The sequence below is a fragment of the Petromyzon marinus genome, chromosome 69 (assembly GCF_048934315.1).
Source record: "Petromyzon marinus isolate PM22_M1 ecotype Great Lakes invasive population chromosome 69, UKy_Petmar_22M1.pri1.0, whole genome shotgun sequence".
NCBI lineage: Eukaryota > Metazoa > Chordata > Hyperoartia > Petromyzontiformes > Petromyzontidae > Petromyzon > Petromyzon marinus.
Window position 1 is genome coordinate 6,848,700 of NC_133735.1, and position 14,916 is coordinate 6,863,615.

The window sequence follows — 14,916 nt, forward strand, 5'->3', positions numbered from 1 at the left end:
CAGCACTTGCCCCTACAGTCTGTTGCAGGCTACACGGGGGGTCTTTGTCTTTGTGTGTGTGCGTGTGTGCTTGTGTGTGTGTGCATGTGTGGGCGTGTGTGGGTGTGTGTGGGTGTGCGTGCACGTGCGTGTGTGCGTATGTGTGTGTGCGCATGTGTGTGTGCGTGTCTGCGCGTGTGTGTCTGTGCGTGCGCGTGTGTGTCTGTGCGTGTGCGTGTGTGTCTGGAGTGGAGAGTTTCCCATACCTGGGCAGTGTGCTTACGACCGGCTCCAGTTTAACAGCAGAGGTCTCACTGCGAATCAGTCGAGCGGCAATATCTTTTCATCGGTTGCGTAACGCTGTGTGGAAGTTACCTGGTCTGTCGCTCCGCACTAAGCTTCAGGTCTTCTCGGCCACGGTCATTCCCTCCCTTCTCTACGCTTGCGAAACGTGGACCCCCCCTAATGGAACATCTTCGCCAGTTAGAAACATTTAGGCTGGCCTGCCAACGATCCATCCTGGGTTTAACCAGGCTGGATTGTGTGAGGAGCTCACAAATCCTTGAAAGATCTGGGCACGGTCCCATCGGTGAGCTCCTCCGGCAGGCAAGGCTGCGATGGCTGGGTTATGTAGCCCGCATGCCCAGCCACCGCATGCCCAGCCACCACTTTTGTTCGGCCGGATCGAGGGGGCTAAACGGGCGCGGCACGGGCTAGAGAAGAGATGGAGTGATGTGGTACAGGAGGACGTGGAGCTGAGTGGACTTGCCGATGACTGGTACCAGCGGTGTCAAGATCGGCCTCTGTGGAGGAGGCTCGTGAAGGACGCTACTGGGCAGTTGGAGGCAGTCGCCCTCCAACAACAACGGAGGGCGGAGGAGCGACGCTCACAACAACGAGCGGAGCGCCGGGTGACTAAAGCACAGCAGGATGGCACAGTAGGGGGCACAGGTGGTGCATCAGCCAGTCATCTCAGTCAGTCGACCCGTGGCACCTGGGTCTGCCCCGTGACCTCCTGCCAGCGGGCGTTCGACACTTCACGTGGCCTCAGGGTGCACATAGCCTGGCACAAGCGTCGTGGTGACGTCACCGCCACTTAGTGGCGAATGGCGGTTGTTGTTGTTGTGTTTGTGTACCTCACGTGCTGAAGCCAGCCAGACGCATCGAGGAGAGACAGCCACTTGTTGTCTTGTGACCAGTAGACATCACTAGTGTCTAGATAGACACACACAGATAGACACACACACAGATAGACACACACAGATAGACACACACACAGATAGACACACACAGATAGACACACACACACACACACAGACACACACACACAGATAGACACACACACAGATAGACACACACACAGAGACACACACATAGATAGACACACACAGATAGACACACACAGATAGACACACACACAGATAGACACACACACAGATAGACACACACAGATAGACACACACGCAGATAGACACACACACACAGACACACACACAGACACACACACGCAGATAGACACACACACACACAGACACACACACAGACACACACACACAGATAGACACACACACAGATACACACACACAGATAGACACACACACAGATACACACACACAGATAGACACACACACAGATACACAGACACAGATAGACACACACAGACACACACACAGATAGACACACACAGATAAGACACACACAGATAGACACACAGAGATAGACACACACACACAGATAGACACACACACAGACACACACACGCACACAGACACACACACACACAAACACAGACACACACAGACACACACACAGATAGACACACACACACAGAGAGACACACACAGATAGACACACACAGAGACACACACACACACACACAGACACACACACACAGATAAACACACACAGATAGACGCACACACAGACATACACACACACATAGATAGACACACACACAGACAAAGACACCCACACACACAGATAAACACACACACACACAGATAGACACACACACACCCACACACACAGATAAACACACACACACAGATAGACACACACACAGACACACACACACACACACAGACACACACACACAGATAAACACACACACAGATACACACACACAGATACACACACACAGATAAACACACACACAGATAAACACACACACAGATAGACACACACACACACACAGACACACACAGACACACACACACACAGATAAACACACACACACAGACACACACACATAGACACACACACAGACACACACACACACAGATACACACACACACACAGATAAACACACACACACACACACAGATAAACACACACACACACACAGACACACACACACACAGACACACACACAGATAAACACACACAGATAAACACACACACACAGATAAACACACACACACAAAGAAAAAAACACACACACAGATAAACACACACACACAGATAAACACACACACACAAAGATAAACACACACACAGATACACACACACAGATAAACACACACACACACAAAGATAAACACAAACACACACACACACAAAGATAAACACAAACACAGATAAACACAAACACACAAAGATAAACACACACAGATAAACACACACACAGATAAACACACACACAGACACACACACACAGATAAACACACACACAGATAAACACACACACACACAAACACACACAGATAAACACACACACAGATACACACACACAAAGATAAACACACACACACACACAAACACACACAGATACACACACACAAAGATAAACACACACACACACAGATAAACACAAACACACAAAGATAAACACACACACAGATACACACACACAGATAAACACAAACACACACAAAGATAAACACACACACAAAGATAAACACAAACACACAAAGATAAACACACACACAGATAAACACACACAGACAAAGATAAACACACACACACAAAGATAAACACACTCACAGATAAACACAAACACACACACAGATAAACACAAACACACAAAGATAAACACACACACAGATACACACACACAGATAAACACACACACACACACAAAGATAAACACAAACACACACACACACACAAAGATAAACACACACACAGATACACACACACAGATAAACACACACACAGATAAACACACACACACACAAAGATAAACACAAACACACACACACACAAAGATAAACACAAACACACAAAGATAAACACACACACACAGATAAACACACACACACAAAGATAAACACACACACACACAGATAAACACAGACACAGATACACACACACACAGATACACACACACAAAGATAAACACACACACAGATATACACACACACAAAGATAAACACACACACACAAAGATAAACACACACACACAGATAAACACACACAGACACACACACAAACACACACACAAAGATAAAGATGCATCTCTTCACATCTCCAGGTCATCTCCGCCCATCTCACCACAGAGGCAGCCCTGCCTGAGGCGGCTGTAGGAGGCCTGCAGCTCATGTGGCCGGCCCAGCAGCTGCGAGAGGGCCACCTCCTGGGCCGAGCGGAGGTCGCAGGCCGGCACTGCCCACAGCATCCTGGGAGGGCGGCATCAGCGTCGTCATCATCACTAGTAGTGTCATCATCATCACTAGTAGTAGTGTCATCATCATCAGTAGTAGTGTCATCATCATCAGTAGTAGTGTCATCATCATCAGTAGTAGTGTCATCATCATCAGTAGTAGTGTCATCATCATCATCAGTAGTAGTGTCATCATCATCAGTAGTATTGTCATCATCATCAGTAGTAGTGTCATCATCATCAGTAGTAGTGTCATCATCATCATCAGTAGTAGTGTCATCATCATCATCAGTAGTGTCATCATCATCATCAGTAGTAGTGTCATCATCATCAGTAGTAGTGTCATCATCATCATCAGTAGTAGTGTCATCATCATCAGTAGTAGTAGTGTCATCATCATCAGTAGTAGTGTCATCATCATCAGTAGTAGTGTCATCATCATCATCATCAGTAGTAGTGTCATCATCATCAGTAGTAGTGTCGTCATCATCAGTAGTAGTGTCATCAGTAGTAGTGTCGTCATCATCAGTAGTAGTGTCATCAGTAGTAGTGTCGTCATCATCACTAGTAGTGTCATCATCATCATCAGTAGTAGTAGTGTCATCATCATCATCAGTAGTAGTATCGTCATCAGTAGTAGTAGTGTCGTCATCATCAGTAGTAGTGTCATCAGTAGTAGTGTCGTCATCATCAGTAGTAGTGTCATCAGTAGTAGTGTCGTCATCATCACTAGTAGTGTCATCATCATCATCAGTAGTAGTGTCATCATCATCAGTAGTAGTGTCATCATCATCATCATCATCAGTAGTAGTGTCATTATCATCATCAGTAGTAGTGTCATCATCATCAGCAGTAGCAGCATCATCATCAGTAGTAGTGTCATCAGTAGTAGTATCGTCATCAGCAGTAGGAGTAGTATCATCATCAGTAGAACTAGTATCATCAGCAGTAGTAGTAGCATCATCATCAGTAGTAGTATCGTCATCAGCAGTAGTAGTAGTATCATCATCACTAGCATCATCATCATCAGTAGTAGTAGTGTCATCATCATCATCAGTAGTAGTATCATCATCAGTAGTAGTATCGTCATCAGCAGTAGTAGCATCATCATCATCATCAGCAGTAGTAGCATCATCATCATCAGTAGTAGTATCATAAATCAGCAGTAGTAGTATCATCATCATCATCAGTAGTAGTATCATCATCATCAGTAGTAGTATCATCATCAGCAGTAGTAGTATCATCATCAGCAGTAGTAGTATCGTCATCAGCAGTAGTATCATCATCAGTAGTAGCAGCATCATCATCAGCAGTAGCAGCATCATCAGTAGTAGTGTCATCAGTAGTAGTATCGTCATCAGCAGTAGTAGTAGTATCATCATCAGTAGTAGTATCATCATCATCAGTAGTAGTATCATCAGTAGTAGTATCATCAGTAGTAGTATCATCATCAGTAGTAGTATCATCATCATCATCAGTAGTAGTATCATCAGTAGTAGTGTCATCAGTAGTAGTATCGTCATCAGCAGTAGTAGTAGTATCATCATCAGTAGTAGTGTCATCAGTAGTAGTATCGTCATCAGCAGCAGTAGTATCATCATCAGTAGTAGTATCATCATCAGTAGTAGTATCATCATCATCATCAGTAGTATCATAATCAGTAGTAGTATCATCATCAGTAGTAGTATCATCATCAGTAGTAGTATCATCATCAGTAGTAGTATCATCATCATCATCAGTAGTATCATCATCATCAGTAGTACTATCATCATCATCAGCAGCAGCAGCAGTATCATCATCATCAGTAGTAGCATCATCATCAGTAGTAATATCATCATCAGTAGTAGTAGTATCATCATCAGTAGTAGCATCATCATCAGTAGTAGCATCATCATCAGTAGTAGTATCATCATCAGTAGTAATATCATCATCAGTAGTAGCATCATCATCAGTAGTAATATCATCATCAGTAGTAGCATCATCATAATCAGTAGTAGCATCATCATCGGTAGTAGTGTAAGTATCGTCATCAGCAGCAGTATCGTCATCAGTAGTAATATCATCAGTAGTAGTATCATCATTAGTAGTAGTATCATCATCAGTAGTAGCATCATCATCATCATCAGTAGTAGCATCATCATCAGTAGTAGCATCATCATCATCAGTAGTAGCATCATCATCAGTAGTAATATCATCATCAGTAGTAGCATCATCATCAGTAGTAGCATCATAATCAGTAGTAGCATCATCATCAGTAGTATCATCATCAGTAGTAGTATCATCATCAGTAGTAATATCATCATCATCAGCATCATCATCAGCGGACTCACAATGGCCGACTCTCACCTGCGCTCCAGACCGGCCGGAGCGTCAATGTCTGCCTTCAGCAGAGACATCTTGACAAGAGACGCACCACTGGGGTGACTCCAGCACCACACCTGGGGTGGGTGGGTAGGTGGGTGGGTGGGTGGGTAGGTGGGTGGGTAGGTGGGTGGGTAGGTGGGTAGGTGGGTGAGTGGGTGGGTGGGTGAGTGGGTGGGTGGGTGAGAGGGTGAGTGAGTGGGTAGGTAGGTGGGTGGGTGGGTAGGTGGGTGGGTAGGTGGGTGGGTGGGTAGGTGAGTGGGTAGGTGAGTGGGTAGGTGGGTAGGTGGGTGGGTGGGTAGGTGGGTGGGAGGGTAGGTGGGTGGGTAGGTGGGTGGGTGAGTGGGTGGGTGAGTGGGTGGGTTGGTGGGTGAGTGGGTGGGTGGGTGAGTGGGTGGGTGGGTGGGTGAGTGGGTGGGTGGGTGAGTGGGTGGGTGGGTGGGTGAGTGGGTAGGTAGGTGGGTGTGTGGGTAGGTGGGTGGGTGGGTAGGTGGGTGGGTAGGTGGGTAGGTGGGTGAGTGGGTGGGTGAGTGGGTGGGTGGGTGAGAGGGTGAGTGAGTGGGTAGGTAGGTGAGTGGGTAGGTAGGTGGGTGGGTGGGTAGGTGGGTGGGTAGGTGGGTGGGTGGGTAGGTGGGTGGGTGGGTAGGTGGGTGGGAGGGTAGGTGGGTGGGTAGGTGGGTGGGTGAGTGGGTGGGTGAGTGGGTGGGTGGGTGAGTGGGTGGGTGGGTGAGTGGGTGGGTGGGTGGGTGAGTGGGTGGGTGGGTGAGTGGGTGGGTGGGTGAGTGGGTGGGTGAGTGGGTGGGTGAGTGAGTGGGTGGGTGGGTGAGTGAGTAGGTAGGTGGGTGTGTGGGTAGGTGGGTGGGTGGGTAGGTGGGTGGGTAGGTGGGTGGGTGGGTAGGTGGGTAGGTGGGTGGGTAGGTGGGTGGGTGGGTAGGTGGGTAAGTGGGAGGGTAGGTGGGTGGGTGGGTGGGTAGGTAGGTAGGTAGGTGGGTAGGTGAGTGAGTGGGTGGGTGGATGAGCGAGCGGGTGAGTAGGTGAGCGAGCGGGTGAGTAGGTGAGCGAGCGGGTGAGTAGGTGAGCGAGGGGGTGAGTAGGTGAGGGAGTGGGTGAGTAGGTGATGGAGTGGGTGAGGAGGTGAGGGAGTGGGTGAGTAGGTGAGGGAGCGGGTGAGTAGGTGAGTGAGCGGGTGAGTAGGTGAGCGAGGGGGTGAGTAGGTGAGCGAGTGGGTGAGTAGGTGAGCGAGGGGGTGAGTAGGTGAGGGAGTGGGTGAGTAGGCGAGGGAGTGGGTGAGGAGGTGAGGGAGTGGGTGAGGAGGTGAGCGAGGGGGTGAGTAGGTGAGCGAGCGGGTGAGTAGGTGAGCGAGCGGGTGAGTAGGTGAGCGAGCGGGTGAGTAGGTGATGGAGTAGGTGAGTAGGTGAGGGAGTGGGTGAGGGAGTGGGTGAGGAGGTGAGGGAGTGGGTGAGAAGGTGAGGGAGTGGGTGAGGAGGTGAGGGAGTGGATGAGGAGGTGAGGGAGTGGGTGAGTAGGTGAGGGAGTGGGTGAGTAGGTGAGGGAGCGGGTGAGGAGGTGAGGGAGCGGGTGAGGAGGTGAGGGAGTGGGTGAGGAGGTGAGGGAGCAGGTGAGGAGGTGAGGGAGTGGGTGAGGAGGTGAGGGAGCGGGTGAGGAGGTGAGGGAGCGGGTGAGTAGGTGAGGAGTGGGTGAGGAGGTGAGGGAGCAGGTGGGGAGGTGAGCGAGCGGGTGAGTGGGTGAGGGAGCAGGTGAGGAGGTGAGGGAGTGGGTGAGGAGGTGAGGGAGTGGGTGAGGAGGTGAGGGAGTGGGTGAGGAGGTGAGCGAGCGGGTGAGGAGGTGAGCGAGCGGGTGAGTAGGTGAGGGAGCAGGTGAGTAGGTGAGGGAGTGGGTGAGGAGGTGAGGGAGTGGGTGAGGAGGTGAGGGAGTAGGTGAGGGAGTGGGTGAGGAGGTGAGGAGTGGGTGAGGAGGTGAGGGAGCGGGTGAGGAGGTGAGGGAGTGGGTGAGTAGGTGAGGGAGCGGGTGAGTAGGCGAGGGAGTGGGTGAGGAGGTGAGGGAGTGGGTGAGTAGGTGAGGGAGCGGGTGAGGAGGTGAGGGAGTGGGTGAGGAGGTGAAGGAGTGGGTGAGGAGGTGAGGGAGTGGGTGAGTAGGTGAGGGAGTGGGTGAGTAGGTGAGGGAGCGGGTGAGGAGGTGAGGGAGTGGGTGAGTAGGTGAGGGAGCGGGTGAGGAGGTGAGGGAGTGGGTGAGTAGGTGAGGGAGTGGGTGAGTAGGTGAGGGAGCGGGTGAGTAGGTGAGCGAGGGGGTGAGTAGGTGAGGGAGTGGGTGAGTAGGTGAGCGAGCGGGTGAGTAGGTGAGCGAGGGGGTGAGTAGGTGAGCGAGCGAGTGAGTAGGTGATGGAGTAGGTGAGTAGGTGATGGAGTAGGTGAGTAGGTGAGGGAGTGGGTGAGGAGGTGAGGGAGTGGGTGAGGAGGTGAGGGAGTGGGTGAGGAGGTGAGCGAGGGGGTGAGTACGTGAGGGAGGGGGTGAGGAGGTGAGGGAGTGGGTGAGGAGGTGAGGGAGTGGGTGAGTAGGTGAGGGAGCGGGTGAGGAGGTGAGCGAGTGGGTGAGTAGGTGAGGGAGTGGGTGAGGTGAGGGAGTGGGTGAGGAGGTTAGGGTGTGGGTGAGTAGGTGAGGGAGTGGGTGAGGAGGTGAGGGAGTGGGTGAGGAGGTGAGGGAGCGGGTGAGTAGGTGAGCGAGGGGGTGAGTAGGTGAGGGAGTGGGTGAGTAGGTGAGCGAGCGGGTGAGTAGGTGAGCGAGGGGGTGAGTAGGTGAGCGAGCGAGTGAGTAGGTGATGGAGTAGGTGAGTAGGTGATGGAGTAGGTGAGTAGGTGAGGGAGTGGGTGAGGAGGTGAGGGAGTGGGTGAGGAGGTGAGGGAGTGGGTGAGGAGGTGAGCGAGGGGGTGAGTACGTTAGGGAGGGGGTGAGGAGGTGAGGGAGTGGGTGAGGAGGTGAGGGAGCGGGTGAGGAGGTGAGGGAGCGGGTGAGTAGGTGAGCGAGGGGGTGAGGAGGTGAGGGAGCGGGTGAGTAGGTGAGCGAGCGGGTGAGTAGGTGAGCGAGGGGGTGAGTAGGTGAGGGAGTGGGTGAGTAGGTGAGCGAGGGGATGAGTAGGTGAGGGAGCGGGTGAGTAGGTGAAGGAGTGGGTGAGGAGGTGAGGGAGAGCGGGTGAGGAGGTGAGGGAGCAGGTGAGGAGGTGAAGTGAGCGGGTGAGTAGGTGAGCGAGGGGGTGAGGAGGTGAGGGAGCGGGTGAGTAGGTGAGCGAGCGGGTGAGTAGGTGAGCGACGGGGTGAGTAGGTGAGGGAGTGGGTGAGTAGGTGAGCGAGGGGATGAGTAGGTGAGGGAGCGGGTGAGTAGGTGAAGGAGTGGGTGAGGAGGTGAGGGAGAGCGGGTGAGGAGGTGAGGGAGTGGGTGAGCAGGTGAGGGAGTGGGTGAGGAGGTGAGGGAGTGGGTGAGGAGGTGAGGGAGCAGGTGAGGAGGTGAGGGAGTGGGTGAGGCGGTGAGGGAGTGGGTGAGGAGGTGAGGGAGTGGGTGAGTAGGTGAGGGAGTGGGTGAGGAGGTGAGGGAGTGGGTGAGGAGGTGAGGGAGGTGGGTGAGGAGGTGAGGGAGTGGGTGAGAGAGTGGGTGAGGAGGTGAGGGAGTGGGTGAGGAGGTGAGGGAGTGGGTGAGGAGGTGAGGGAGTGGGTGAGGGAGTGGGTGAGGAGGTGAGGGAGTGGGTGAGTAGGTGAGGGAGCGGGTGAGGAGGTGAGGAAGTGGGTGAGGGAGTGCGTGAGGAGGTGAGGGAGTGGGTGAGGAGGTGAGGGAGTGGGTGAGGAGGTGAGGGAGGGGGTGAGTAGGTGAGGGAGTGGGTGAGGAGGTGAAGAAGTGGGTGAGGGAGTGGGTGAGGAGGTGAGGGAGTGGGTGAGGAGGTGAGGGAGTGGGTGAGGAGGTGAGGGAGTGGGTGAGGAGGTGAGGGAGTGGGTGAGGAGGTGAGGGAGTGGGTGAGGAGGTGAGGGAGTGGGTGAGGAGGTGAGGGAGTGGGTGAGGAGGTGAGGGAGCAGGTGAGGAGGTGAGGGAGTGGGTGAGGGAGTGGGTGAGGAGGTGAGCGAGGGGGTGAGTAGGTGAGGGAGCGGGTGAGTAGGTGAGGGAGTGGGTGAGGAGGTGAGGGAGTGGGTGAGGAGGTGAGGGAGTGGGTGAGGGTGGTGAGGGAGTGGGTGAGGAGGTGAGGGAGTGGGTGAGGAGGTGAGGGAGTGGGTGAGGGAGGTGAGTGAGAGTGGGGAGTGGGTGAGGAGGTGAGGGAGTGGGTGAGGAGGTGAGGGAGTGGGTGAGGAGGTGAGGGAGTGGGTGAGGAGGTGAGGGAGTGGGTGAGGAGGTGAGGAAGTGGGTGAGGGAGTGGGTGAGTAGGTGAGGGAGTGGGTGAGGAGGTGAGGGAGTGGGTGAGGAGGTGAGGGAGTTGGTGAGGAGGTGAGGGAGTGGGTGAGGAGGTGAGGGAGTGGGTGAGGAGGTGAGGGAGTGGGTGAGGAGGTGGTGAGGGTAGGGGGTGAGGGAGTGGGTGAGTAGGTGAGGGAGTGGGTGAGGAGGTGAGGGAGTGGGTGAGGAGGTGAGAGTGGGTGAGGAGGTGAGGGAGTGGGTGAGGAGGTGAGGGAGTGGGTGAGGAGGTGAGGGAGTGGGTGAGGAGGTGAGGGAGTGGGTGAGGAGGTGAGGAAGTGGGTGAGGGAGTGGGTGAGTAGGTGAGGGAGTGGGTGAGGAGGTGAGGGAGTGGGTGAGGAGGTGAGGGAGTGGGTGAGGAGGTGAGGGAGTGGGTGAGGAGGTGAGGGAGTGGGTGAGGAGGTGAGAGAGTGGGTGAGTAGGTGAGGGAGCAGGTGAGGAGGTGAGGGAGTGGGTGAGGAGGAGAGGGAGTGGGTGAGGAGGTGAGGGAGTGGGTGAGGAGGTGATAGAGTGGGTGAGTAGGTGAGGGAGCAGGTGAGGAGGTGAGGGAGTGGGTGAGGAGGTGAGGGAGTGGGTGAGGAGGTGAGGGAGTGGGTGAGGAGGTGAGGGAGTGGGTGAGGAGGTGAGGGAGTGGGTGAGGAGGTGAGGGAGTGGGTGAGGGAGCGGGTGAGTAGGTGAGCGAGGGGTGAGGAGGTGAGGGAGTGGGTGAGGAGGTGAGGGAGTGGGTGAGGTGAGGGAGTGGGTGAGGAGGTGAGGGAGTGGGTGAGGAGGTAAGGGAGTGGGTGAGGAGGTGAGGGAGTGGGTGAGGAGGTGAGAGAGTGGGTGAGTAGGTGAGGGAGCAGGTGAGGAGGTGAGGGAGTGGGTGAGGAGGTGAGGGAGTGGGTGAGGAGGTGAGGGAGTGGGTGAGGAGGTGAGGGAGTGGGTGAGGAGGTGAGGGAGTGGGTGAGGAGGTAAGGGAGTGGGTGAGGAGGTGAGGGAGTGGGTGAGGAGGTGAGGGAGTGGGTGAGGAGGTGAGGGAGTGGGTGAGGAGGTGAGGGAGTGGGTGAGGAGGTGAGAGAGTGGGTGAGTAGGTGAGGGAGCAGGTGAGGAGGTGAGGGAGTGGGTGAGGAGGTGAGGGAGTGGGGCGGGGGATGTGAGGAGGTGAGGAGGGAGGGTGGGTGAGGAGGTGAGGGAGTGGGTGAGGAGGTGAGGGAGTGGGTGAGGAGGTGAGGGAGTGGGTGAGGGAGCGGGTGAGTAGGTGAGGGAGTGGGTGAGGAGGTGAGGGAGTGGGTGAGGAGGTGAGGGGAGTGGGTGAGGAGGTGAGGGAGTGGGTGAGGAGGTGAGGGAGTGGGTGAGGAGATGAGGGAGTGGGTGAGGAGGTGAGGGAGTGGGTGAGGAGGTGAGGGAGTGGGTGAGGAGGTGAGGGAGTGGGTGAGGAGGTGAGGGAGTGGGTGAGGAGGTGAGGGAGTGGGTGAGGAGATGAGGGAGTGGGTGAGGAGGTGAGGGAGTGGGTGAGGAGGTGAGGGAGTGGGTGAGGAGGTGAGGGAGTGGGTGAGGAGGTGAGGGAGTGGGTGAGGAGATGAGGGAGTGGGTGAGGAGGTGAGGGAGTGGGTGAGGAGGTGAGGGAGTGGGTGAGGAGGTGAGGGAGTGGGTGAGGAGGTGAGGAGTGGGTGAGGAGGTGAGGGAGTGGGTGAGGAGGTGAGGGAGTGGGTGAGGAGGTGAGGGAGTGGGTGAGGAGGTGAGGGAGTGGGTGAGGAGGTGAGGGAGTGGGTGAGGAGGTGAGGGAGTGGGTGAGGGAGGTGAGGGAGTGGGTGAGGAGGTGAGGGAGTGGGTGAGGAGGTGAGGGAGTGGGTGAGGAGGTGAGGGAGTGGGTGAGGAGGTGAGGGAGTGGGTGAGGAGGTGAGGGAGTGGGTGAGGAGGTGAGGGAGTGGGTGAGGAGGTGAGGGAGTGGGTGAGGAGGTGAGGGAGTGGGTGAGGAGGTGAGGGAGTGGGTGAGGAGGTGAGGGAGTGGGTGAGGAGGTGGGGAGTGGGTGAGGAGGTGAGGGAGTGGGTGAGGAGGTGAGGGAGTGGGTGAGGAGGTGAGGGAGTGGGTGAGGAGGTGAGGAGGTGGGTGAGGAGGTGAGGGAGTGGGTGAGGAGGTGAGGGAGTGGGTGAGGAGGTGAGGGAGTGGGTGAGGAGGTGAGGGAGTGGGTGAGGAGGTGAGGGAGTGGGTGAGGAGGTGAGGGAGTGGGTGAGGAGGTGAGGGAGTGGGTGAGGAGGTGAGGGAGTGGGTGAGGAGGTGAGGAGTGGGTGAGGAGGTGAGGGAGTGGGTGAGGAGGTGAGGGAGTGGGTGAGGAGGTGAGGGAGTGGGTGAGGAGGTGAGGAGTGGGTGAGGAGGTGAGGGAGTGGGTGAGGAGGTGAGGGAGTGGGTGAGGAGGTGAGGGAGTGGGTGAGGAGGTGAGGGAGTGGGTGAGGAGGTGAGGGAGTGGGTGAGGAGGTGAGGGAGTGGGTGAGGAGGTGAGGGAGTGGGTGAGGAGGTGAGGGAGTGGGTGAGGAGGTGAGGGAGTGGGTGAGGAGGTGAGGGAGTGGGTGAGGAGGTGAGGGAGTGGGTGAGGAGGTGAGGGAGTGGGTGAGGAGGTGAGGGAGTGGGTGAGGAGGTGAGGGAGTGGGTGAGGAGGTGAGGGAGTGGGTGAGGAGGTGAGGGAGTGGGTGAGGAGGTGAGGGAGTGGGTGAGGAGGTGAGGGAGTGGGTGAGGAGGTGAGGGAGTGGGTGAGGAGGTGAGGGAGTGGGTGAGGAGGTGAGGGAGTGGGTGAGGAGGTGAGGGAGTGGGTGAGGAGGTGAGGGAGTGGGTGAGGAGGTGAGGGAGTGGGTGAGGAGGCTGAGGGAGTGGGTGAGGAGGTGAGGGAGTGGGTGAGGAGGTGAGGGAGTGGGTGAGGAGGTGAGGGAGTGGGTGAGGAGGTGAGGGAGTGGGTGAGGAGGTGAGGGAGTGGGTGAGGAGGTGAGGGAGTGGGTGAGAGGGGGAGTGGGTGAGGAGGTGAGGGAGTGGGTGAGGAGGTGAGGGAGTGGGTGAGAGGTGAGGGAGTGGGTGAGGGAGTGGGTGAGGAGGTGAGGAGTAGGTGAGGAGGTGAGGGAGTGGGTGAGGAGGTGAGGGAGTGGGTGAGGAGGTGAGGGAGTGGGTGAGAGGTGAGGAGGGTGAGTGGGTGAGGAGGTGAGGGAGTGGGTGAGGAGGTGAGGGAGTGGGTGAGGAGGTGAGGGAGTGGGTGAGGAGGTGAGGGAGTGGGTGAGGAGGTGAGGGAGGAGGAGGTGAGGGAGTGGGTGAGGAGGTGAGGGAGTGGGTGAGGAGGTGAGGGAGTGGGTGAGGAGGTGAGGGAGTGGGTGAGGAGGTGAGGGAGTGGGTGAGGAGGTGGGGAGTGGGTGAGGAGGTGAGGGAGTGGGTGAGGAGGTGAGGGAGTGGGTGAGGAGGTGAGGAGTGGGTGAGGAGGTGAGGGAGTGGGTGAGGAGGTGAGGGAGTGGGTGAGGAGGTGAGGGAGTGGGTGAGGAGGTGAGGGAGTGGGTGAGGAGGTGAGGGAGTGGTGAGGAGGTGAGGGAGTGGGTGAGGAGGTGAGGGAGTGGGTGAGGAGGTGAGGGAGTGGGTGAGGTGGGAGGTGAGGAGTAGGAGTGAGGGAGTGGGTGAGGAGTGAGGAGGGGGAGGTAGGGAGTGGGAGGGCGTGGGTGAGGAGGTGAGGGAGTGGGTGAGGAGGTGAGGGAGTGGGTGAGGAGGTGAGGGAGGTGGGTGAGGAGGTGAGGGAGTGGGTGAGGAGGTGAGGGAGTGGGTGAGGAGGTGAGGGAGTGGGTGAGGAGGTGAGGGAGTGGGTGAGGAGGTGAGGGAGTGGGTGAGGAGGTGAGGGAGTGGGTGAGGAGGTGAGGGAGTGGGTGAGGAGGTGAGGGAGTGGGTGAGGAGGTGAGAGGAGTGGGTGAGGAGGTGAGGGAGTCGGGTGAGGAGGTGAGGGAGTGGGTGAGGAGGTGAGGGAGTGGGTGAGGAGGTGAGGGAGTGGGTGAGGAGGTGAGGGAGTGGGTGAGGAGGTGAGGGAGTGGGTGAGGAGGTGAGGGAGTGGGTGAGGAGGTGAGGGAGTGGGTGAGGAGGTGAGGGAGCGGGTGAGGAGGTGAGGGAGTGGGTGAGGAGGTGAGGGAGTGGGTGAGGAGGTGAGGGAGTGGGTGAGGAGATGAGGGAGTGGGTGGAGGAGGTGAGGGAGTGGGTGAGGAGGTGAGGGAGTGGGTGAGGAGGTGAGGGAGTGGGTGAGGAGGTGAGGGAGTGGGTGAGGAGGTGTGCTCACCGGCCTCGCTCCTCTCTGAAGTAAATCGACGCCATCCTTGAACTCACGGTCAGAGAGGGCCATTGGGACCACAAAGCATTCTGGAAGACTGAGACACGGGGTCATGGGGTCACGGGGGTCAAGAGGACAGGGGTCAAGAGGGACAGGGGTCAAGGGGGACAGGGGTCACTGGGGGCAGGGGTCACGGGGAACAGGGGTCATGGGGGTCACGGGGTCATGGGGGACAGGGGTCAAGGAGGACAGGGGGTCATGGAGACT

General features: G+C 56.3%; 2 protein-coding genes across 3 annotated transcripts in view; both read right to left on the bottom strand.

Moving 5' to 3' along the window:
* Positions 1 to 6,014, bottom strand: part of LOC142906697 (uncharacterized) — a 22,332-nt gene extending 16,318 nt beyond the window's left edge. For both annotated transcript variants that reach the window (XM_076055041.1, XM_076055042.1), the window contains exons 1-3: positions 5,927 to 6,014; positions 3,472 to 3,596; positions 1,116 to 1,194 (exon numbers count right to left, since the gene is read on the bottom strand). In XM_076055041.1, the coding sequence (XP_075911156.1) occupies positions 1,116 to 1,194; positions 3,472 to 3,596; positions 5,927 to 5,976 (254 nt within the window). In that variant the 5' untranslated portion in view covers positions 5,977 to 6,014. The remainder of the gene's footprint in view (positions 1 to 1,115; positions 1,195 to 3,471; positions 3,597 to 5,926) is intronic.
* A 2,778-nt stretch (positions 6,015 to 8,792) lies between these two features.
* LOC142906717 (uncharacterized) lies at positions 8,793 to 10,218 on the bottom strand (the record flags this gene model as incomplete). Its single annotated transcript, XM_076055090.1, has 1 exon — positions 8,793 to 10,218. A coding segment is annotated over one exon (1,323 nt), but the record flags the coding sequence as incomplete, so codon positions are not given.
* Between the last annotated feature and the right edge of the window lie 4,698 nt (positions 10,219 to 14,916).